This window comes from Bombus impatiens, unplaced genomic scaffold, assembly GCF_000188095.3.
Source record: "Bombus impatiens unplaced genomic scaffold, BIMP_2.2 scf_0135, whole genome shotgun sequence".
Lineage (NCBI taxonomy): Eukaryota > Metazoa > Arthropoda > Insecta > Hymenoptera > Apidae > Bombus > Bombus impatiens.
Window position 1 is genome coordinate 1,665,186 of NT_176554.1, and position 27,374 is coordinate 1,692,559.

Below are 27,374 nucleotides of genomic sequence, written 5' to 3' on the forward strand. Positions count from 1 at the left end.
GGCGGCGCGCCGTTTCTCCTCGAAACGGGCAAGAAATTTGGCGCGGTTGAATTTCTGTCTGTGGTCGGTCACGTGGTGAGATTGGTGTTCCCTTAGAATGAGTAGCTACATGGTGTAGTTTAGTAATCTGTCGTTGAAACTATTAATTACTTGGAGTAAAGTAACGTAGTATATGTATTTACAATAATAAAATAAAATAAAGGAAAGGCGATAGGATAATGATTGGGAAAAAGCAATAATAAATGGCTCGTTATACAAAGGGTATGATAAATAATTTTTACTATATTATGTAAAACTGTTAATACACTTCAAATAAGAAAATTGTAGATCAAGCGTGAGATCTGTTCTCTCGGAAAGTTACATGGTACAGCTTGTTTATAAATAATTCAAACATATACATAGGTACATCGCGAATATTCGCAAAAAAATGTTTCAGATTGCAAATAGCCTCGCGTGTACCAATGCATATACAAAAAAAAAAAATTTATACGTGTCGCGAACATTCACATAAAAGTCTATATATTTTACGAATAACCAATAAAAGGTTTCATGTAAATATGAATGTTCGCAAAAAAATCTACAAATACCACAAATACCACAAATATCCGTAGAAAACTTTACACCATGCACTGACTGTCGATAAAACACGATATATCGATCGTATTTGCCCGCAGACGTGACGCATTCACATGATATACCGTATTTCTTACAACATACTTTTGGTGATATGCAGTCTCATATAAAATTTCGACTACTGTTTACCCAACTGTACGCGTATTTTTATCATACATTCTTGTGCAAATTCAAACCGATACGAACTGTTTTCTTAGCACATCGAAAATAGTTATCCCTGCTACATAAATAAATAGTTTATGGGATGTCTTTGCAAATAACGACCGGCGATAATATATTCCCATCTTATTTTCTCTGCTTTAGTTCTAGAAATTAGAAAGTTAGAGCCCTCTTTCGCTTTTTAATATAGTTCGTGCACACATAAGATATAACATTTTAGCTACTTTTAAACGGCCGTGCACGTGTGCACTTAAAACATTTACCGTGTGTGCGACTACTCTTTTTTTCTTTCCCTTTGACTTAACTGTTCAGCCTTTGTACGATCGGTCGAAAGTTCCCATACATTTTTTCACTTTGCGACCTCTTTTCAGCGAGTTAATTAACTTGATAAAGTAGCCGTTTAAAAGAGGAAAGTACGTTAATCGAATTCGTAAAAATGATTGAGTCCACTCGAACTCACGCATGTTGAAATATTAATTCATAACATTCAATTATGTTAATCTATTTGAATCCGTTCGTGATTCGAGTATTTCGAAGACGACGCCTCGAATAAAGAAAATTTATTTTACATTTTCGACTTATTTTATCACGTAGCATCACTCCCATCTTATTTGGACCATCATCACCGAGACGCTCTATAACGATAGGAGATAATAACAGATATTTTAGAAATTCTGTAAGTGATCTGTCTCATCTGTAGAGTCCAACTAATTCTAAATTCCCTCATCTATCTAGCGTAATCCAAAACTTTTTAAATGGAAAAACCTTAAAAAGTAATAAAGGAGTTTTCAATAACAAAAAACGAGCAATCTTATAGCGGTTGGAAAACTACTTGGAAGATGATAATAGATCCTAGACAATCAAGGAAATTGCCTTACAGAGTAACAGAGAAATAAACGTTTATTCTCTGTGTAAAAACTTCGTACGTGTTTGCTTGAAACCAATAGAACATTTCTGTAAATCTAATAAAATAATTTAACGGTGAACAATACGAACTGTGCACTGCGACATACGCAGACGTTGAACGTTCGGACATGCGTTTATTGACAGGGAACCTAACACGTAACGTGCATGTCGCGATACAATGCTTATCAGGCCATTCATCGTGATGTTTAATCAATACGAAACGAGTTTTCGAGGCTGTTCGGTATTCGCGGCCGAAAGGACCACGTGAAAAATTTCATGCAATTTTCCAATGGGATAATTCCTATTGTCACTGGAAACAAAATGCTTCGTCCGTTCTGTTAGTGAACACTTCGTGGAACATTAATTGGAAATAATTGTACACGCAACGAGACGAAATAAAAGGAAGTGAAATGTATTTCGCGGACGTTTCTGTTAATATTTGCGTTAATTTAGCAAAAGGCTTTTAACATTGTTGAACGTAATTACAAAAACGCAACCACCAATTTCGTCAAAATTCAATCTAGTAATAGATGCTTCTTCGGTTCTTCAATGCCTTTGCAGTTTGCTTTAATGTAGAAATTACTTGTCCTATAAATGAAACGCCGGAAATTAAGTACTCTATGAAGAATAAAGTAACGATGATTCTTCGAGAGACGATATACAGGATGAGGGAAAAATGATAATGTACATATGACGTAGATAATAATACATTCATACCTTTGGACTATAGTAGGATTTCATACTTCATTAGAGCTGCTAAGAAGATTACGAAAATTGTGATATCACCGGTTCGATATACTTCGTTTTCTAATAGATACATAATTATTACTTGGCGCGTACCTATTGCTTTGAAAATCATTTCAAACAAAAGTATTTAGATCAACGAAACCAAATACGAAGTCGCGGTTGATTTGATTGGATACCTTCTTCCTTCGGTTTATTCATAGTTTTCAAAATTTACTTTATTCGCTATTTCCAGAAATCATTATATTTCCGTACTTACTTCGCTATTTTACAACTAGATTAGATTTTATTTATAGAAATTCTACCTCGTGTGATTCGGGAGCGCAAATTTTATTCGCTTAACCGCACGAAATAAACGCTTCTATCTCTACCCGTTTCACAATTCGCAATACATACGTTTAAAAAAAGTATAACAACATATCCCACGATATAATACGAAGCAACGATTCGCAGACTGACACATTGGTATACGCACGCGGTACAAGATTTCACTTGGATTCCAGCCAGAACGTAGTCGCGACTGCTCGCACGTAATATTGTTCGAGATTCTTGGTCTCTTCCTAATCTACAACAAATAATCGCGTAGGAAGCTTCAGAGATGAGCGATACTAGGCTTAACCGTACTAATGATGATCCTAATTTGCAATGCTCGCGTAGGTAGTTGGGGTACGCGTGGATGGTCACCGAGCGATATAACCGAGCAGTCGATCCATCATATTGGTCAATCTATCGCGGAATGGTCCCAGTGAGGTCGTTTTATCGTACGACCTATCCAATCCGTCGAATCTCACCGTGAAAGGGGACGAGCGTTCGCGGACTACCACCCGGGACGTGGCGAAGTCGCAATCGCACGCCCTCCACCACCATCACCACTCTCACTTTACCACCACATATACGAATCCGATTCTATTTATTCGTGCACGATGCAGCTTCGTATAATTGATACATAGCCGGCTAGCAGCTGACCAAGCGACCGCTTTCCGATGCGAGCAAACGGTTGAAAAATATTGTTAGGCCAGCGATAATACTGCAGTGTATCACGGCCGTGACATGGCCCGACGATTTATGCTTTAAGAACGTCCACAACACCTCTCTTAATATTGCTATCCGGGGCTTTTTTCAAGTCCCTGGTGAAGACAAGTCTACATACGCACTTCTACTTTTGCAGTAAATGAAATTTCTATGCTGCACGTGTGCAAGAAATTTCTGTCATTTTTAAAGATTTACGAAATTTTGATATCATGACGATAAATGACGACGTTTCAGCGTTACGATAAATGATAGAGAAAGTTGAGAAACGAGTTTGTTATCCGCGAGTTAATTATTTTAAGAATCGAAAGCAGAACTATCTCGAATTTAGCAGCTTTTCTTATTTTTCTGTTATTTTACACGCGGAGTACATCGAAATCAAGCGTATCGTTCACGCCTCTCGATATTGTTCGCTGCTTTTCGATTTTCCGCATCTACATCTTACACAGATTTTCTTTAGCCTTCGAATTCTTCTTGTTCTTGAATTGGCTTCGTATCGACAAGTATAGAATATCTGCTATACACCGCTACCTAGCGGTTTCTTCAAAGTTTCAACTATCTTATTACATTTGTTGTAAGAGCAATATAGGGAAAGTAGCTGTATATTATGTTCAGGTAGAATTAATTATTTACAAATAATGTTTTACTTAACTTTTTGAACAATCGAAGAAGTTCTTCGTTCTTACGAACTTCTGATTCTTCGTCTTCGATGGACTTTCACGTTACGTCCGAAATCTTTTAGATGGAAACAAAACAGAGCAGAAGTGCGATTTGCCAAGTTATATCGTACGCATATATATACCCCAAAGGGGCGTTTTTTCTCGTTAACGTTGAACGTCAGTTTGATTGCATTTCCCGACCAAGCATTGTTCGTTGACTGGCGAAAATGATTTTTCGGTAGAAGCAATATTTTGATTCCGATTTAAATGCAAACGAAATTGAACGTCGCGGCTATTCATAGATGTTACGAAGACGTTCCCACAGGGAGATGGACTTTCCGACATTCGGGAATTAAGATGAAAAAAGTTGAATGTTTTTCCATGCAACTTTGGCGACTTAATGTTGCCGATGATATCGGAATAACAACGAAGAGAACGCGATAGACTCGGATATTATTCTTCGTCCATCACTGCGCGTAATAACGTCGGTAACTTTCTTCTGAAAATTGGAAAGCAATAGAAGAATTTATAGAATAGTAGAATAATACGAAGAGAATCTTTCCCATTCTCTTGTTATTAATCCCTGCACTCGGAGAATTTAATGTATTTTTTTGGACGTTCTGCTAGAGAATTTATAGTGCTGATTTATAGTGTCCTACTACCGCATCAATTCGACTGACAGATGGTAACAAACTTATTACTGTTGAGAATTGTGGATCTTTGAAGCCGAAATAATGTTACGGGAACACTAAATTTACACTTGGAATTAATATTAGAATAATTATATATTTATTTTATGGACGATTTCTTATATATTCATCGATACACACTTGCACGCGTCTCAGCACTTTCTTCTATACCCGACTGTTAACCGACTGAATAGTTTACATTCATCTATTTTCGAGACACCGCGCACACACACACCTCCACACACTGATACCCACATACAAGTATCTCTACTACGCATTTAACCCAGCCCAGCACAGAAAATTATACATATCTCAACAATTACAACAATTACAACGAAGACGCTATAACGCCAACTTGTATAATGGTAAGAAGATATATAAGTAATAATTGCCACGCGAAACGCACTTTATCGCAGGAAGGTGAGCCGAAGCTGTCGAAGCACAACGATACCTTCTACGCCTTGGCGAACAATTTCGTCGTTACATACGTACGTATACATCCGCGGATTTTCATAGTAACCGCCGGGTATTGGCAGGATAATAGTCGAATTGTACACTTTGCCCATTATGATCTGGCCGGGAGCAGACTAAAGCCGAGTATTTATGTAATGCGGCTGTGTCGCAGTAATGCATGCATTGCACGTCCGTCGACACGGGGTTACAGAGCGTGTTAATTACTGCGTGGTCGTTACGCGTCATAAATTAATATTTCAATTACGATTTCGCTAATGCCATATACCCTCGGTTCGATCCACATATTTCGATTCGGAAACACGTGCGCACTCGTCCAGACTCTAACCGGTGTATACAGGTGGAATAACGCGTACAAAGGGGCATGAGGCGACGGGCAGTGAAAAAATACGAAGAAAATATAGAATACAATTTGGTTTAGTTTTCGCGAAAATCGAGCTCGAACATCTTGTCAAGTATATGCTTAGATTTGTCTAATTACCGACTGGATATCAATAAACAGTTGGCGGAGTCTCATTCTGCGTGCGAAAATAGGCAAAATAGGCTTCATTTCCATGAAACGTTTGAATATGTTTAGTTAAGAATCGGCCTAATTCTTTGAAACAAAGCGTCTTGTCAAACAAACGTCACGCTACATTTTCGACTCACTTCCGCGTGTACAGTGATCTCCTACCAAAACGTTTATTCACATATATTCGGTAATTAGCCAAATTCAAGTATACTTGACAAATTTTCCAGCTCGATTTTCTCGAAAAGGGAACTTCGTGCGAACAAATTTTATACCATATTTTTTGCTTATTTTTTTTATAAAGGATCATCTCACGCCCGCTTGTACATGTTATTCGGCCATATCCTGTATACATCGCCCAACGAGCTCCTATTGTCGGCTCGGCGCATGGGTTGCGAAGAATCGTTCGTTTTTACCCCTTTTTGTTTGGCAGCGGTGTTTTTATTGCACTGGATATCCACGATATCGACTGACCTTACGGTGAACGGCACTCGAAGGAATTGCGTGCAACTGTTTGAAATGCCGACGCTATTCGGCCGCGGGTGCTGTCGAAATAAACAACCGCGCGATGCCGCCGAACTTATTGATTAAATTATGTATACCAGCAAGCGCGAGAGATAGCCGGAAAATGAATTATCTGGCGTGAGCCGCTGGTGTATCGCGAAATTCTTTTACGCTTGTTCGTAATTATATACAGAATGGGTAATTCGTAAGAATTTCGTAAGAAAGAATTTGCCGAAACATGAAAAAGGAAGAAAATCTGATTGTCCCTTTGTTTCGTGCTTTGTTGTCGACATCATTTGAAATTTTGCAAATTGCGAATAAATTGTACAGGATGCGGTACAACTTCGGTCTATTATTACTTTGTTATAAGGATGTGCTTGAGGACATGAAACTTTTGACTAGAGTTCCAACGAGGAAAATTTTTAACGTTAGTTAAAGCGAAGGGTCCTAAAAACGTCCGAAACATCGTGCTTCAGAATGAGAATTGTCTGACACACTTCCCGTAACGAGAGATTTGTTTTGCCCATCGAGACTGTTAAACCAGAGCAATGGGCACTAGATACAGGTCTCAGTTTGAGGTATTCATTGCGGGTAACGGGCTCGCTATTTTCGTGTGAAAGGAACAACGAAGTTCTACAGCCAATTATAAACCAGATGTAATGGACTTCCATAGCAAGATATACGTAGTTACATCGCGAAACCACTCGTTGGTTACACTTCGTCATCGGATATAAATGTACGACACTTCTTTGTTCTAAGCGGACAATTTAGGTGCACCGACGAAAAGACGCAAAGACGATTCTGTCGTATCTTGAACGTCTGACGCTTTATCTTCTCTTACGTACAATGGATAAAGATACAGGAAATTGATGATTCGAAGTTGTAGTCGCGCAATATTTTTAATAACGAAGGAAAAATAAACTAAAAAATTTACTTCGAAACTCTTGCCATCCATCCTGCGTTCAACAAAGCTGTAATCAAGAGTATCCGTTGATCTTTCTATGGCCAGCAATTTTTGGAGAACAGCATATACTTTGTAACAGGCAATCGTGGCTCCTTCAGATCGAACGTTGTGGATCGTGCGACGCCACAACTACATATCCCCTCCGATATTACGTGAAAAGTTTTCCGCTCGAGAGCGCCGCTGTACAAAATGCAGGAAATATCTGGATGGTCCATAGAGGACGCTGTCCACTGGTTCAGTCAATATCTGTCTTTAACCCTAGAACGGTTGGGTGATTCAGAGAAACATAAACTATTGAACTGCATCTCCGGAGCTCGCTGTTGCAAATGTATTCTGTCAATATTAAACGTAGTGAAGAATGGACGCTTCGAATTTTGATGTAGCTGCTGGAAGCCTGTGCAGTCTACTACATGTAGATTAAGCATTTATGAGAGGATGCCATTGTATTCGTTGTCCATTTGACAGTGGACAATACGGAGCGAATTGATTTATCGGATGTCTTTTTTTACGTACTATCTCTTCTTTGACCGTTGCTGAAGCAAAAGTATGAAAGTTAGTTTTACGCGTGGCTATTTAAATTATCAAATTTACATCTTTAATTTTATAAATAATTTAGAATTACCAAAAGAATTAATTACTCGATATCATTGTCCCCGTAACAGAACTTTTATAAAAATTTTATAAAAATTATTTATATGTCGATGTTGTAGATAGATAGCTGTTGGTACATAGAATGCCTGTATTACGTACGTTCAAAAAACGTTAATTTCTCAAATCGACATTTTCGTCGACATTTATCGCTTCGAAAATTTGTACACCGCAAGAATGTTTGTACAATTCCTGGCGGGCATATTTTCTTGTAAATATTGAACGAAACGAATTATAGATCCGTACATCGCTGGTACCGATAAAAATACGTAAAAGCGTTACTTATTTCCTCGTAATTCCAAACAGCCAACTAAGTGCACTTTATTTATACAGATGAATTAATACATTTCCTATGTTTTGCCAGAATTCAAACATACTTTCAGCTTCGCTGCAGTTTACACTGAACGAAACGGGCACAAAGTGGCGTATTCGTAAACAAACACGGAAACGATAAACGGCCATGTGGAGCGTGATCAACCGTGTTCGATCTTTACGAAACGCGCAATCTTTGCTTTTTATTTAAACGTGCGCCTCGCGTTTTGCAATTCAAATATACTTAACATTTGCATCGTGGCGGGGGAGAGGGGGAAAACAGTGCGGAAAAACCATGAAATATGAGGGACTGTGCCGCGTTCGTGTAACTTTCGCCGGGCCGCGACGTGGCGCAACCGATCGTGTGAAACGGAAGCGTCGCGGCTACAGTGTAATTTCGGATTCATGAATAAATATCTTCCCAATGCTGCCACCGTGTATGTTCGTGGCTGGGGAAAAAAAAACACACACACACGCATCCAAAATAACGAAGAAAAATATATTCGACCCGTTGAACGTCGCGCGCAAATCCCAGTCAATGGAAGAAAAAACAGCAGTGCTCCCCGACGTATAAATTTTTCCTAATCTGTTCGTGGATAGTGTGACCACCTGCTCCTAGATTGATGATCTCTGCATGCCGCGAAATCTGTCAAACGAACGCTTCACTCTGCCGGAGATTCGATTCGCGAAGAATTAGTCGCCGTTGTTACGCAATGGAATTCGCACAGCGCAGAAATACGCGAATTTTCGACTTTTAGCGAAACTAGGTGAAGGAATACCGTTTTTTTCTACCGTGTATATAAGAATTTTCGTCTCAACTTATACTTTGAGTTAGAAAAATTTACCAAATGTCCAACTGGACAAATTCAAAGTATAAATTAAATAATAAAAAAAAAAAACTTACACTCGTCATGTGGAGAGCTCGAGATCGAAAATACGATTCGCGTCACTCGCAAAGCGACTAGTCTTTTTTGTTGTTTCATCCTGTCTGACGAAGAAACTGCAAATATTTGTAAAAGTTCATATTTTTATAACGATAATTAGAAAAATAGAACCTAGATAGAAGATTGTATTAGCTACTCAATATCATAGTGAGTATACTATATTTCCGATATTTTGTGTTATGTACATACGTGTTTCATAAATGCATAAAAATTCGCAGTATATCGATAACTAATTCTCAAGGTAGTCGGTCGGGATGTGAGTCTTGACCCGTGGACTCCAGACTGATCACTGGCGATGACTCGTTTTCGACAATAGTGTGTCATTTTTGCGTGCACAGTAATATGTCATTATCGTCGGACTACATAATATCGTTCGGCCCTCTAAATTTTTCTTTGTATTCTTCTGCTCGAGTAGTTTCGAACGATACCGTGAAATAGTGAATAACAATGTGCAATCGCGATTAAGGCCGGAAGGCTATTGTTTACGAAACAAATAACAAGTCTTTCTTCTTTTTATTTCTCTTCCTCGTTTTATTGTTTCTTCCTCTTTCTTTTCTTTTTTTTAACTTTTGTTGGTGCCACAGTTGCCGAAATAAATGCGGTCAAGCAAACCGTGGCGGAAGTACGGTGCATCGCCATCCACTTTTTTTTTTTTTTTTTGCCAAAACAATTGAACCTGTCCGGCGATATCATAAATTTCACGAGAGATTTTTATATACAGTTTTGGCTCTTTATCGCGTTCAGTCGGCCAGATCCTCGCGTGATTCTATTGTCCATTTCCTTCGTCCTTTTCCGTCTGAACGATTTATAGTCGCGGTAGTGACGTTAAATAGTTGAAATAGGCTAATGACTGGATACTGAAATAACTTGTTGGACTAGACATACACCTATTCGCATTTTTACGCAGACTATGAATGCCGATCTATTTACTGATGTCAAGAAGTTCCTTGTTACGTATTTTCACTATTGTAATTGTTACTGTTAATATTTAGAAATTTTGTTTAAACGTAGTACAACTTTCCAATCTGATATTTCGAGTAACGCAATAATACAAAATTATGTAATTTAATGAAGAATGAAAGAATGAATGAAAGAAGCAAAAGATATTAAGATGTTGTTCTATTTCTATATTTCTACTTTCAAGTGAACGTATTAAAACTTCGTCAAATTGGCCGCGTAAACAACTCGATTATGAAATTCAAATATCTCACGTGCGTCCGTTCTGTAAAAAAGCAATTATTATATATAGTTACACGCAATGATAATTTGCCACGTAAGGTGTTCTCTCGAGTAAACCAAATCTCAAAGTAACAACAAACGATCGAAATAAAGCACCGGTCTGAACAACGAGACAATCGAACTAAACAGCGGAGCGATCGAAATTCGATCAGCTAAAACGTGCTTTCCTGGCTCGACCGAAAGGAAGGTGATCTGAGCAAACGACCAGGGACAAATAAGTAAAACAAGCAGAGGCCGCAATAGTAATCGGCCTGCGACCGGCGCAGGGAAGTTAATTAAAGGTAAACGTTTCCCAAAGTCTTCGAGGTCTTCGCTCAGCAACGAGAATAACAGCGACTTCTCTTCTGGTATTAGTATGCGTGCAACGATACGTTGCAAGAGTGTCGCGCGAATTTTCTCGGTAATTCGAACGGACTGTACAGTGAAAAATGTCCAAGAATAATCGTCGCGAGCAGATGTTACGGAAACGGCAGTGTCGAAGGATCGTGGCGAAAGGCTTGATCTCGTAAAAACGGCACGTGGCAAGAAGGTGCACGGAATAGGGGAGGTATTATTCTCAATTTATCTCGCGCCCACTTAGCCTCGTCTATTTCGTGGCATCGATTCTCGAAGGAATAGTCGTGGCAGCTGCTCTGAATCGATACCTCGGCGAACGTGCCTTAGCTTTTTGCCAGTCTTACGCTTCTTCGCCGCTTCACGATACGTCACGGTCTTCTCGCTGTTATATCCACCGAAATTTTCAAGTTTCATCCCGATCCCGGGTAATGAAATAGATGCTCGTTGGGATCCTGCCAAGAGAGGATTCGCTGGAAAATTGTTCGTTATTCCGTTTACCACCTTTCGGATGTTTCCGGAAAGGAAGGTAGCTTATCTCAGGCCAGATAACCTAACAGGAACTATTTCAAGATTTATTCGACAAGTTGGATCGAGATTCGTGTAATTTCTTTCTCTAATCGCGAGCTACGTAACTACGACGCTCTTTTATGAAGTCACGTAATTGTGAATAGAAGACTTTGCAAGCGTAGGAAAATTTACGCCATGGTCTCACGTGCAATTTTGTTAGGAATATGAGAAAGTGTACAGTTGTCCAATTTTGTTTTTATACGAATCTGTTTCTATACGGTTTCGATTATATACAATCTGCAGAAGAAATCTAATTCTTCTTTTTTTTTTTTTTTTACGCCATTTAATTTCAATGAACATCGTTAAAACGATATTACTTAAGATCGTTCTCCTTGAATTTACATTATAATTTTGTTCCCTCGAATAATTCCTGAGCAATTTAAAGAGAAACAAACAATTTATGTTTTCGTAGATTATTCTACTTTTATGTTGTATTCTACTTTTATTTTATCTTATGTTTATGTTCGTGGTTCGTTATCGCCATTGAATTTTAAACAAAATTTTCTCTTACTAATTATATGTTGTACGTTTCTTCTATATCATCAACTGCTTCTTTATTCAATTGTTTTCTTTAATTCGCACATTGCGATTAACGCGACACATTATTCTTGCCGCATGTTGCCTTTCGTACATACGAACGATACGTACAAAAGCACATTGCCGTAATCGCATTCAAATCCCTCAACTAGCAATTATCCGCGTAATAATTTCCGTTTTATGCTTATAGTTCATAACATTCATAATCCAAATTGAATGTCTTCCAATGAATTAAATTCAAATATTTTCCACCTCGAGCGAATATATTTATGTTACGCGACATGAAATGAGCATGCTAATTATATCAACAAGTATAATGCAGCAAAATGCGCAGAAATAACTTACGTATAATCATTTTCATTTTTATTTGTACACGATACGATTCTATGTATATAGCTTCTCGTTGCAGGACAATGCAATTAACATTCCCCGCGCCTGTCGCATCGATACGGTCATTGATTAACGAAAATATGCTCGCCTCGTGCAAATAACCAAGGGGCAGATATTGCCGCCGTGTCGCGTCAATAATTACTTCCATACGTCTCTCTACTTCATTTAAGCAGAGACGAACTGCACACTCTGCTAATCGATCAATTACAGAGTCGATAACAATGTAAGTAGTATTTAACAACGAATTAATTTGCCCATTCCGAGGCTTGCAAATAATAGAGAATCGAGTCCGAGTCAACAACGAAACTGCATTCACCGTAATTGCACGATACGGATCAGGCGTTCCGAATCGCGTGTATACTTACCTTCTGGAAACTGAAACTCATCGGGCTCTAGTGGGTTTTCGGGGCTCGATTTCATTCGTCATGCTCATATCTCCGGAGTATGTAATACTGCAACGATCGCGTTGTATCGTATTTCGATCACTGGAGATAGCAATCAGTGTTGGGTGTCGTTGACTGACGACTTGCAAGATCGTTTGACAGATCCAGTATACAATTACCTTACAACGTATAGTCGCAGAACCTTTGTTCGTGTTACCTTCGTTGTCGATGCGCTCCGGAGGAATGTAGGTGGAAAAATAGATCGTTCTTCGTTTCAAACTTTTATTGAAACACGATACAAACGCCGTATATAGTTTCCTTGTTAGCCTGGTGTTTTACTTTTCGAACTGATATTCCTCTCTTCAGCTCCACTTTTCTTCTTCTCTGCGCCCTGCAGTTTTTTTCTCTTTTCCCTCTTTCTCTTTCTCTTTATCCATCAGCCTTTAACAGAAGCTTTTCTATGTCCACGGGGTAATCGCGTGATCTGAGAGTAGCGCGGAGCTTTCAGCGGATGTCTGGCTCCGCTGCATCGCGCGAGGGATTTCGAACCGGAGATAGATAAGCTGCTTCATCACGCCAACTTTGACTACGCCCATTTATGACGCTCGCGTGCCAAACAATGACAAAAGTCGTGACCAGCATCAAGGCTTCGAATGTTATCCCGAATGGAACTGGTGACCGAGCGGAACTTGTCACGCGAACTGACGTTGCTCCGATATTATCGTGTATCGCCGAGTGTATCGCCGTTCTGTCTACTTTCCGTGAACGTCCGTTGCATACTAATTACCGGACATTCTAGCGGTCTAACAACAGCGAAGATCTATTACATATAAGAACATAGGGGTATCTTCTAAACGCGTGACTTGCCCAAGCTAATTCCTCCGCTCGTTCTTCCGCGCTCACGCACATATTTTTCACACTACGCCCACTTCAAATGCCGTATTCGTCTCAACAGGGTATCGGTGTCTTCCGCGAGTCTACGGTGAAAAAACGCCGATTTCGCGAGTCGTGGGATCACTCGGCTTGCGGTGTCAGTCGACGATCTTGAAAAGTCAACTCGTCGCTAGCTAGTTGCCAGCGCTGTGATCGACCGCTAAGTGATTTCTAGTGTCTTCTCCGAACTTGGTAATATATTTTGAAGCTTATGTACGCCGCCCCGGTTTGTACATAACCATGTACCGACTAGACTATCAGCGGGCAAGATCTGGCTGGCGCGGATCGGCGCGCTAGTATCAGCGATCCGTGAATCACCTGCGAGGGTTCTCGAGCTACGATATAATGCTCGTGGGATCGCGGCGGCTCTCGCGGAGAACGGAAAGAGATTGCAGAGATACAAACCGTGGCCACCAGCTGTGGGCGTCTTAATGCGACTGTGCTGCCTCGTAAATTACTTGGAGAAAGAGAGAGAGAGAGAGAGAGAGAGAGAGAACCGTGGAGAAGTCACACGAAAAAGATAACTTCGAACTTGGATAACGCCTTCCGGGAATTAATATCGTGGTTTATTGTGGCGTCGAATGGGTCAACCATCCGTTTATTGGAATCACGTTTTACATGTTGCCACCTCGTAGAAACTTTAACGAGCAAAGTTTTATGTTATGAGCGTGGGTCTCACTCCATTTATGTAGGTCGTATTCCGATTTATATTATGTTTACGATGGTAATTAGAAGATTATGATCGCGCGATACGTTGAATAAACACGATAATATCGATATGAATAAACCTGATCCTTTTCCGGTTGTTTTCCCTTTAAGATTCGAGATGCACGTTCCTATGTTTGTTTCAAAAGTGCTCTCTGTTTTCAATCTGATGATTAAGTATGACAATTTATTTGACGGCACACCAGAATTACTATGCGATCACACGTAGAATTTTCGACTTAAGCACCCTTCTTTATTCCCCCTGATTCGTCTAATCGACTGCATAACATTGATTCAGAGTTGGAGATATCCTACCAGATCCATTTGTCTCTTATTTTTGTACAGATACACGCCTCTGTGACTCGCTAGATTTCCTCTGGTGATGAATGATTTCAAAACGATAGTCGTGAAGTTATAAATCTAACGTAGAACGTATCCGCTTGAAACAAAAGACCTAGTTTATGAACATCATTATCGCCCATTAAAATTTACGTCATAAAGAAAATTGATAGACACCACATACTGTATCCTGTTTTAAACGCTTGCACTTTCTCAGAGGAGTAGCCCACTTTTTGCCCATTAGCCTTACATGTCATTCGGTTATAAATAGCATCGGCTAGAAAATCCTCGAGTCAGCACGACTGAACGTGACCAGACAATGATCTTCCCCGGCGATTTTACAGCAGCTTACAGGGAAAAATGGACAATTAAGAGACTATACTCTCTACCGTGTTATTTACTTTTCTTTATATATATGTAAGTCACCGCATGTGCGATATATCTCCTATAAGTATGTAATATAGTGTGAAAATTAATTTCAAATTTTCGGTATTCTGTTCTCGCCGTTTATTTATGGAAATTGTTGAGGTGGACTAATAGAAGAACGAGTGGATGAATTTGTAATAGAAAAATATATTGAAATAAACAAAGGTACAAGTATAAATATAATGTATAAGTATAAGTATAATGTATAGTGTATGTTGATCCAGATCCTCACTCTTGCAGTATTACAATACGATAGAAGAAGCCACGATAGGGAGCAGGTTCATATATTTACAGCAAAGGACATTACCAAAAAGTTAACCTTGTAGCTCTAGCTGAAAGCTACAAGAAACAGCAATAGAAATCTACTTACAGCTCTTTTGTTTCTAGACATCGTAACCCAAAACATAATTTATATTCAGGGGCACAATAATACGGACCTCTCTTTATTATGAATTTTTTGTTTCACTAAATTTTCTATTCTCATCGTAATAGGAGTCTCCAGGTCACTGATATACAAAAGCAAAGATTTTTTTTATTATTATTTAATTTGTACTTTACAATTTGCCTAGCTGCACATTTGGTAGATAAAAGTAAAGATGTAGAGTTTTTCTTGATGTAATTACTTCAACGGAAATAATTGCGTTTATTCGTGAACATTATTTTTCTTGAACATTCCAATTCGTTACTTCAAGGCAAACGTGGAATTTCGAATGATCGATTCTTTTATAAATATGCTAAAAAGTCGACTTTTTCATATCGTATATTCCATCAATTTCTCCTTTTATGTAGCTACTAAATATACGTTTCATAAAACAGGGACGGTTTACCCGCAGTAATATGATTTATCGTGAGGCACAGCCACTACTTCTCCACAATTGATCATTTTGACTGACTGTCGAACGGTAGTCGACCTTTCAGCAAAGTCGACCTTTAAACAAAGCCTTGGGGAACGTCGATGGCAGACAGGTGGGATCACAGAGTGCGCTTTGAAATTCGCCGTGCGAAACGAAAAGAGCGTGGGTCGCGACGTTGATAAATTCCGGGCGGCGTGTATTTTATAACGCGGGAGTACGCGTCTCCCGTTCATATTTGATGCGTCAAAGCGAGCGGAGATGTCACTGAATGGATCGCGAGTCGGGGCAAACGCGATCGTGCAGGTACAGCCGAGGTGTAACTGCGTCCCGCTTTAGTGGCAAGAGAGTTCGCAAGGGGCGGCGGAAGAGAGACCAAAGTGGAGGCAAGAAAATAGAGGAAATGAGAAAATAAAGAGGAACGGCGACGGGTAAAGAGATGCGAGAACATAGGGACGAAGGAAAAGAGGAGAGCGCACAGCCGCCATTAAGCAAAGCGGGAAAGAAGAGAAGCCAAATTAGGAACTCGGTTTTTGCTAATTTACTGAAACTCTTCTGAAACTGTACGAAGCATGATTAATACGCGTCACTTGAAACGCGACATCCGCCGTATTGGACGAATCCTTCGTATTCGGTATTTTTCGAGTAATTGGCCTATCGATGGGCTTGAGTAACTTGCACAGGTGGGTTCGAAGATTGGCCACTTAGATTCGATCCTCCAGTAAATACAGAGGTGGTCAAAAGTAAGGGTAAGCCGAAACATTCAACGTACAAAAACATTCCGTTTAGAAAGTAGAATTATATCTAACAAGAACTATTAAATTATGAATATATGTGATCTATAAGTATAGTATCGTGGACAGATTGCCTAAGAAATATCGAGTGAACCATAAACAATGTCGCGAGAAAGCCTAAGTGCCGACAGACCAAAAGAGTCTGGAAACTTCAGTGGAGCGAGCGGCCCACCAATGTGTTGTCGATCCTTCAGTGGAATAGTTAGGCGGAAGAAGGCCTACGTGACCATGACCGTGAAAGGTTATGGGACACGTACGTGGTGGGGCTATGAGAAAAGACAAGGGGATGCTTAAGGAAGAAAGAGGAATTAACAGGCAGTCGTTAACTGAGAGTCGAGTTGTGAGGAGTCGAAAGTTGAGTTGCCAAGTTGTTATGAGTTGTAAACTATTAATTGTGAGTTGTGAATTATCCATTTAGTTGTCTTAGTTATATCACATTACTGTATTTAGTTCATGTCAGATAACCATCGTCTCCTGTTTAATCCATTGTAAGTAGACCCATCTATCAATAAACTTATCATTTAGGGTAGAAAACATTGGAATCCCTAATTTCTAATATTTCTGAATAAACAAATCTTATACATATATATGAGTGCTATCAATATGGTAAACAATGTTTAGTACAAAGTCAGTAACGATGTAGTGTAGCTATTATAGATAAGTATGAATTTTAAACCTTCTTCTGTCCGCCACTGTATTTCGAACAGTTTTGTATAACACGTTCCATACGACGACAAACGATTATCATCAGAAAACAAAATTCGTTTTTGATTCATTAATGTTAATCATTTCTGTACCAGTACCATTTGCAATTTTTTTTATTGTTGACTAAGTTTCAGTGGGCATCGTTTGATTTTAATGTAGACATTCAAAGCGCAAAATAAGGCATATGCTACAATGAACGGAACCGTTATATCTCATGAGTCGTATTCGAAACTTCCGAAGCGAACCTTGGATGATTGGTTTTGAATCGTGTTTGTAAGTACACACTGATCTGTACACACTTGATCCTGTCACTAATCAATCGATCCTATTAGAATGGGATTCTTCTAAATCGGCGCACTGGGATTTAATCGTGTTCTCTTGAACGAATTATACGCTTCGTAATGGATCACGTTCGCAGAAATAATCAACGGAACTGCGCTCGCCAACTGGTCGACGCGAACTAATCGCAGAGACGGTCGGTGATATTGTTGCGGATAAATTATTGCACCCGTATCGACGAGCCTTCGTAATGACCCACATTTCGTGGGTCGCACCAAAGCGGCCTTCTATCTTGCTCGACCGGTATACAGTTGATAACACTGGACCATGAACTTTGATAGGGTTTTTCTGGCTTATCCGATAACTATCTTATATGAACCACAATGAAAATCGATAAACTGATAGAGAAATATTGTTCGACGGAGTAATATCACGGAAGAGAAATGCGCAGACGAGATCTGTTAGCTTATTAAACGTTCGAAGATTAACAAACTATTACGTGTAATTCATTGATCAAATTGAATGTCGTCCGAAGCGTTCTTTTTGTTGATATTATCGCAAGTCTACGTCTTAAAAATGTTTAAGAGGTGTACGTGACGTTCAGACGGTGTTCAAAATTACGATTTAAAGATACCTACTAGATAATTATTTTCTTGATGTAATCGCTATATGTTTAGAAAGACATTTCATACTGTTGTTGATACTCGTATACTTTAATCCTGCTACATCCTTCGGATCATTTCCGACCCAATTGTATTTGTCAATCATTAAAAAGTATATTTACACTTTGAACAAAATATAAAGAAGGTATTGTTAGTGTACATGACATCCCGATTTGACTGGACGTCAAACATCTTCTCACAGTATCAAAATCCTTTTTTGTCACGAAAGAAAAGCAAGAATTTCGAGGAGCTAAAGTTAAGACTGTAGAGAAAAGTACGTAATTTTTATATAGTGTTACCTCGTAGTACTAACAACTGTAGCATTTTAAACGCCTAAAACCAAGGAAGACTGCTTAATAATAATAATAGTAACAACAACAAAAACAACAACAGTATCAACAACAACAACAAAATCAAGCCAATAACAACATCAACAACTAAAACAAAACAACAATACCAATAGTCACACAATAACAACAACACTAAACACTAAACACTAAACACTAAACACTAAACACTAAACACTAAACACTAGACACTAGACACTAGACACTAGACACTAAACACTAACACTAACAATAACAATAACAATAACAACAGTCACAACAATAACAAAACCGCAACAGTAACAAAAACAAAACAGCAGCAGTATCAATAACAATAACAATAACAATAACAATTACAGTTCCAGCGTCGCTCAGTTATTTAACTGAAAAAGCACCCGATTTTCCGCACTCTTTGTCGATTCGTTTGGAAAGCAAAGACGTTGAGCCTGCTTTAGTCTAGCTAAGGTAGAAGAAAATGGTGCAACAGGAAATTAAATCGCTGTTGCGATGCGAGCTTAACGCTTTGACAGATAACGGAAATTCTTTCGTAGCTTCGTTCCCAGAGATTATTGACTTGGATCGTTGGACGCAATCTCTAAATAGGAAATGCAACCGCCGGTCCAACGTGGCTAACGCGACTTTTCGCGATCGATCATTAACCACTGAACCATCTGTCCGGGCAATCAGTGATTTTGTTGCTGAAAGTTTCGCAGAAAAGTTACGGGTCTCTTGCGGTACGTTTCCTCACAGAGAAGTCAAACTTTAATTTGATTCTTCGAGATTGACGTAGGGTCGATTCTATACTCGTGGCGAGGGTATAAGAGAGGGGGGTAAGATCGATGGGAAAAGTGACGAGTTCATTTTGGGAATAAGAAAAGTTTCGGACTTTAGACCGAAGCGTTACTTTTGGCATACTGTCAGATGGTGGATTTCATTACCGTGGAATATCTTTGTTCGATTCCTTTCACGTATGCATAGTATTAAAAATTCTCCCACGATTTCCATTTTATTGCACGTTATACAATATGTGTAATATCGAACTATCTACTTCTACAGCCAGCCAGGAAAGTCTACATACACATACCGGATTTTTTACCTTTTTTTATTTTTGTACAAGTGTATTTTACTTACCAGAGAATTTAAAAGTGCACTGTTCGTACTAACAAATTAGTACTGTTATTGTTAATGAATTTATGAAAGGAATTTAAAAAATTGAAACATTTGACTCACACATGAGAAATTACACAACCTTCAATTTCGTGCATTATATTAGGTCAAACAATTTTTCCTATCGTTTTATCTAGCGTAATATTTCGTATGTATAGTACGAGAATTCGGTATATTCGAATAGTCCGAACTATGATTAGAAGTAGCTTGCCGAAAACTTGAAACAAGATACGCGTGTCACGAAACGTTTGATAGTTGTAATTTATGGTTCCACGTAGATTCCGTAGAAATAGACTTTTCTGTTTCTCTTATCGTATTTCCTTTATCGTAAATCTTACATACCCATTAGGGTAAAGATTTAGGGTAAAGACATATTTATCCAGATTATATGAATTTTGTATTTCTATGTGCTATTTTGATCGTTTATGTTTACGTTAATGCAATGATTACGAAATATCTGTTGCAGGTTGCTCTTGCGTCGTCTACAGCAGCTCGGACAAACCTCAAGGTGGCACGTTCACATCCCCTTATTATCCCAAACGATATCCGTCAAATATCGATTGCCTGCTTTACACGTTTATCGGTCAACCCGACGAAATTGTCAAGCTGACGTTTCATCATTTCAATATCCGTCGTATTCGATCCGAGTGAGTACTATTATTTAAATCACTTTAAATATACGATGCATTTCAATTTACAATATAAATGCAACGTACGTTGCAAGATACGCGGATTCAATAAGAATATGAAGATGTATCGTGTCTTTCTTTGGTTGACCTAATGTTCCTTTTTAAATTATTCGATTGCTATCACATTATTCTACGTTATTGCATTCTAATATAATATTCAATAAATACAATAATTTAAGGAACGTATGTAATTAATACGACATATTTGTAAATTCCATTGACAAATTCAATTTTTCACACTATTATCTATCTTGCAAGTATATAAGTTAGTCAAAATAAATAAAACTTCCTCTTTATTTTATCTTGCATTAAAGAAATTAGTTCTCCGTGTACAGTTTTTCTTAAAGAATGAGAAAGGAAAAGAAGTACCTATTTCACCTACATTTTACCTATTATAGTTGATGCAGAACTCAACGGAGTATAACTTATTTCATTGCATAAATACCATTAAGTAATTGATACTTCGCTTTCAATTAAATCAATTGTCCGCTTTTGATCAATCTTGTCAAAATATTTGTTTTAAAATTGATAACGTAAATACGAATTATCATATGGTACTCTGAACGTACGATACGGTGGTACTTCGAGTTTCCTTTCTGAAAAAAGCTACGTGAAGTCGGGACTAGAACTTGCATTATACATACATTTCGTGCAGATGGAAGTTACAGAGGGTAGAGACTGGGAATTTTGAATAAATTATTGGGCAAAAGACACGATTTCATGGCGATCCAGATGTAACAGCGATTCGTATGCTAAATTATGCTGGTCGCAATAATGTATGCACGTGACAGCTTATTTGATGAAAAATGGAATAATCTTAAAATTAAGAACATCTTCGTTGCGCGAAATTTACGAAAGTTTTTTGTAATTAAAATTAAATTATTTGTAACTGAATATTCTTGCATTTAGCTTAATTGGAGTTGTACGAATAAAAAATTCGTGGTCTGTGAACAATTCTTATTAAATCTTGCAAACGACAATTTCCTTATTTGAGTACTTTCTCTTAATGTTATCTCAACAACTTGAAACTCGCTATTGCACGTACCAAATATTCATTTCATTTGATATGCCTTCGAGCAAGTCTGTTTTATGCCACGGTTAAAGTTTTCGCGGAAGCAAAACATTTGTAACTGCCGAGTTAAATGTAATTAAAGGATCTCTCGTTTAGGTTTTCAATGTTCATTGTTTGCCATTACTATTGGCTCTTTTCAACTAATATTTAACCTACGAGATGTGTATGTAATTTAAATAAAAACATTATCTTTCTCTTATTAGCAGATAATATAATAATTCTATGGAAATACAACATTTTGGGAAATACGTGTATATAGCTTTATATAAATTACATTATCCCATACCTACAATAATTACAAACGAGTGAAGTATTCTTGAATCCGATTAATAATTGTAAAATTACCTATTATACTAACAGGAATGAAATTGAATATTCTCCGTCGGATTGGATTAATATTTGTAAGAGGAATGTTCAACAATTGAATATAATCGTTTGAAGCAATTGTACGAATTAAATATTTGAAATTTGTAATAAAGTTATCCATAGTTACCGAGTCGCGTAAAGGAAGGGCTGACAGCAATACGATATTATTTCTATAGCCAACATAAAGACACTATTCGGAAGAAAATCTTGTTCTTGGTTCGGTGGAGTACGCATACGGTTATATGTATACTACGTTCTTTTATCATAAAATCGAACCATTGCGAAAAACCTGAACTGCTGGACAGGCTGAAGAAACGCATCATTTGCTCAGACAGTAAAAAGGATGCTCTAAAACCTGAGACAGTTTAGTTCGGAAGTAACGAGTCTTTACTAATGACTGATTCACCGGGCCGATTAGACGCCTTTGAACTACCATCTTTTTCGAAGCCTTTAGAATCATTTATATAGGAGACAGTTCAATACAGCAGATATCTGTAGGAAATTTGATTAATTCTTCGGCTTAAAACTAAAAATATTTTGCCGGGAAAAAATTTCAGATTAATATGGGGAAAGTGTTAAACAATAATGAAAATCATGGATTTTTTAATAGGTAAATTTTAAGGTTGCTTCGTTAGATACACGCTGCTAATTCCCCCTCCCTTTTTTTAAAATAAATATATATATATCTTTGCAGCACTTACTTTTTAAATAGATATCAATTCGAGTGCTTATGTATAGGAGGATTTTCGAAGTTTCTAAAGTCTCAATGAAAGTAGGCAAACAGTGGCCAAACAACATGGTCTTTTTGTTTGATTTAAAAGTGGTCGGATCGCTGAAAGAGGTAGTTTACGAAACCGTGTTTGCTTAAGAGTTCTGTCCCGGTTTTCCAAAATAATATCTGACTCGGAAAGTTCATCCTTCCATCCTTTAATCGACCATTACTATGCGAGTGCTCGTGCAGGCTATACACACAGCCTGTATATAAAGCTTCAGCTTTTTTAACCTCGCTTTAATCCAAATAATGTGTATCAATTGTGTCGTTTACGTCGTTATATCTCGCTATTTACACTCCCGTTAATTCGCATTAGCATTTGAATTGGCATATTTCTAGCTATACATAACGCAAATGCCCTCTTTACCAAAATTATATTTCTATAATTTATGCATACGTCCAGTTCTTGATCAGCGATGCAAATACAATATATATTTTGCGTATATCGCATCAGCCGAATCAAAATTGAGCGGTTGCTTGAACAAAATTAAGCATATCTAGCACGTGTACAAATTTAGACAGTTTTCAGTTTAGCCAGCCAGATCACGTTTCTAAGATATGACCGGTTACGTTCAATTTGTATAGACCCGAAACTTAGACTGTGGCAATGTGTTCGGGATTCCCATATCCTATTTGTATATCGACCATGCTTGAACTTCGACGATTAACTCAACTATATCTGATGAAAACTATTATAGTTTGTAAGCAATGTAGTGCAATTCATAACGGTATTCTTATTGGAAATCTTGTTGATGCAGATATTGGTCAATAATCATAGTAATCTCATAAAGATTAGTAAGACAAAACTTTTCTAATAAACAACATCAGTATGTGTGTAACTTTCTCATATTTGTAGTCTAAATATTACACTGAAAGTTTGCATCAAAATTATAATAAAATTTATTAAACCGCAAGAAAAATAATACACACACACACACACAAATCCAGAAGATTTATCACACGGTCCGACGTGACGGAAGCTTGATCGAGTATACTTAGCCCCTGTTATGTCTCAAGGAAAGACGGATCATCGGATAAGAGGCGTTCCGTCTTACATCGAGCTAGCTGGGGCGACTGATTAGCTGATAGTTACGCCGCGTGTTCCCTGATAGCCGGCTTGCAAACCACTCCAATTGTAAACGTACATACATTGCACGATGAATGTAACTACACAATCAGGTTCTTGTGTCGTAACTGTACAGAACATCACGGGTACCGACCCTATTCCTGTTTTCGCTAAATTATACATATTTCTCTGTTTCGCTAAATTACACATATTTGTCTGTTTCGCCAAATTATACATATCTCTCTGTTCCGTTGCTGCGTTCTCTCAGCCTGACAGAGAATTATTCGTTATCCTTAAAATATCGACCAAGCTTTCATTGGATTAACGCCGAGAATAGCGTGACTGGAAAATATCGTCCTTGGCTCTTACGATCGGTTTGCGTTCTAACCAAATCGAAGTGACTTAAAATATGTAAACGAGACACCCGATATTATATCATATGGTTTCATATTGATATAAATCAAGATGATAATATCAGGTGCCTCGTATTATAAACGATCTTTAAATAACTTTTGTGAAAGGCAGAGCACCGTTCCCCCGCAACATTATCGTAGAACATTCAGTATGTAGCTGTCCTTAGCGATTATTGTGAGAAGAAAATCTGATTGCAGCTAGTTGAAGGAAAATTTCATATCTCAGTGGCGGCATTTCAAATGCATATCACGAAGTTTGCCGGTTGGTTTAGAACGGCTAAGTGCAGGAAGGGTCAGCGATGTGACACGGCCGGTGGAAAGAGTCGGTTAGGAGTTCAGGAAGGAGGAAGTTATGAGACGAAAACGAGGAACGTTCCCGTGAATGCAGCGTCCGTTTCCGTGGACGGGACGACCCCCGTAGATTTTATTTTCTGCTCCGAATGCCGCTGTTTCTCCGAGCGGAATATGAATCTCGCTTTTGTGAAGTTGCGGTCTCCCTGCCTTCTTTCTTTGCCTCTCTCTCTCTCTCTCGTTTCACCATCTCCTTTCCGGCCTTCCCTATCTGAAAATGTAATAGCGTCGGTATATCGATTTTTCGACCAGCATAACGACAACTAAATAGTTAGCAAATAGCGCAGCAGATCTCTTTTGATGTTACCAGTCTGTTGCAAGACACCGTGAAAAGGTAGTGCAACTGCGATTTTCGCACAAAAGATGCCTAAAATTAACCGCAAAATGTGCTTCGTTTCATTTTATTTGGGCACGTGACGTTGTTTTCCATTTCTAGCCGTTTCAAAGATGCAATCCGATTCAATTTCATAAATGTCGACTTGAAGATATCACTTTGAAAAAAACATGTTGCATTTATTCGATAGCGAATTAGTAACAATTTCTTATAGGCTACATCAGCACGTACTAAATAATTAAGCTTTAACAAGAAACAAATGTTGGAAGTTTCTATTCGATTGATAAGTCGCAAAAATATTAAAATAATATTTAACGTTAATATAACGAAGAATATGTAGTAAAGTATTGAGGTTGACTGATAAAGGAACGAGTGGGTGAATTTGTAATAGGAAAATATATTGAAATAAGTATAGCTATAAATATTAGTATAAATACAGTGTATACTGATCCAGATCCTCACTTTTACAGTGTTGCAATACAATAGAAGAAGTGATAAGGAGCACGTTTATAGCAAAGGACATTACCAAAAAGTTAACCTTATTGCTCTAGTTAAAGACTACAAGAAACAGCAATAGAAATCTACTTATAGCTTTTTTGTTTCTATACCTTGTAACGCAAAACAACATTTATATTCAAGGGCACAATAACATGGACCTCTCCTTGTGTAGAATTTTTTTGTTTCGCTAAATTCTATTCTCCAGGTCACGGATATACAAAAGAAAAGATGTAGAGTTTTTCTTGAAGTAATTACTTCAACACAAAGAATATTCAAAATATTAAGAATTTCAGGTGTCTAATCCCCATAAGAATTAGATATTTTACAAAAAGGTTAACGCACGTTACACGTATTTTCTTTTTTTCCTCGGCACATGCATTTTACCTACTATTACGTTCAACTTCTATTTACAGTAGGGTGTAATTACGGTGTATCGAGCGATCGATTGTAGGGGCTGGCTCCAGGATGACCGACGCGATACAAGGGCGCGATTATGTATGCAAATATGCGGCAGAATTTCTGCTGACGGGCATTATGCGTCGAAGTACGACGGAGCCGCGGGAACTTCCGACATGGCGAGACAGTCTGTCGGAAACATGGGCAAACAATTGGGTAATGCACGTCGCTTACGCAGAGAACGCGGCAAGGGTTTCGGTCGCGCGGAAATTTCTACATTCTACATTCTACGATCTCGGCAAGTTCACGCGCACCGACAGCGTGAGAATCGCCCGTTCTCGCCAACCAAACGGTCAGCCTTCCGTGGATTGGAATCAAACGATCAACTGATAACGACAAATTGATCGAATTCACTTTTCGTTAATTTCACAATCGTATCGCTGGACTGCGTATTTTATTGGAATTTATTCGATAGCGAAATTCGAATTCGAAATTCGAAAGTGAAAGAATGTAGAGAATACATATAATAAATACGGAAAGTGTAGTATCTGTTATAATAGTTAATAGGGAAAACAATTATCTGCTCAAATTCCATTTCTTCTTTTAAATTACATTCCACAAAATACGAATTTGCGCAAATGTTTATAACATCGTGATCACTCTGTGCTGTCTAATCTACGAAGTTGATCAATGTGGTTTCCGAACGGCTCAAATTTTGCGGGCGGACTTCTTCATCGACGAGCTCGAGCGTGTAGCGAGCCGCGTCAATATTTGCTCAGCTCAAGGGATCGAAATGCCTCATATCGAACCCGCTCACGATCCTACGCCCGAATCTGCAAGCAATTATGCACAGAGAAAGGGAATCGTATCAATTTCATTCATTTTGTTTCTTGTCTCTTACCTTTTTTTTTACTCTCGGAGAAAATGAACGCAAATTTTGCAACTAATCGGTTAATTGTGTTGGGAATTGTTAAAAGTTAAGTGGTGGATTTTTAAGTGTAGTTGAGAAGTTGAGTAGAGTTGAATTAGTCTTTGAACGAATTTTAATATTCCAAACAAGCCGATTAATTGAATTAACTTGGTCGGATACACGCGTGTTAAATGTTTCATACTTCCGTCTCTTTTTATATTTAATTGCTATTTTACTTGGGCAATACGTGGAATATATTCTTCCATAGGTCATTACGACTTTACCTCTGTTAATATTAGCGGAATTTGTCGTCAATTATAGTAACAATAAATACATGATAATTTACAAATAAATTTAAAGATCGCGTTTAATTAATTAAAAGCTATTCGATGATAAAACGTCGGTATGTTACGGGTCGTGAACGGGCCTCGTTTTCAATTTCTTGGTATCAATAACATCGCTAATAACAAGCCTACTTCTTATCGCGTCAATTGCTAAAAATCCTCCTAATATTCTTTAAACGATGGACTTATGCCGAGCACGTACTTGTCCTCGGGCCACTCCACCTACACGGGATTCTATTTACAAATCCTCCAGCGGTGGAGGCCATAAATCGTTTCTGCTTCTAAGGACCGGCCAGGCGCTTCGTATCCAATATTAAGCTGCCCATGAAGATGGCCCTATTAATATGGTGTGCA

General features: G+C 38.2%; 1 protein-coding gene across 3 annotated transcripts in view; it reads left to right on the top strand.

The window, feature by feature from the left end:
* Nucleotides 1-27,374, top strand: part of LOC100748598 (suppressor of lurcher protein 1) — a 531,082-nt gene that overhangs the window by 87,733 nt on the left and 415,975 nt on the right. For all 3 annotated transcript variants that reach the window (XM_033319041.1, XM_003486834.4, XM_033319042.1), the window contains exon 3: nucleotides 20,276-20,456. In XM_033319041.1, the coding sequence (XP_033174932.1) occupies nucleotides 20,276-20,456 (181 nt within the window). The remainder of the gene's footprint in view (nucleotides 1-20,275; nucleotides 20,457-27,374) is intronic.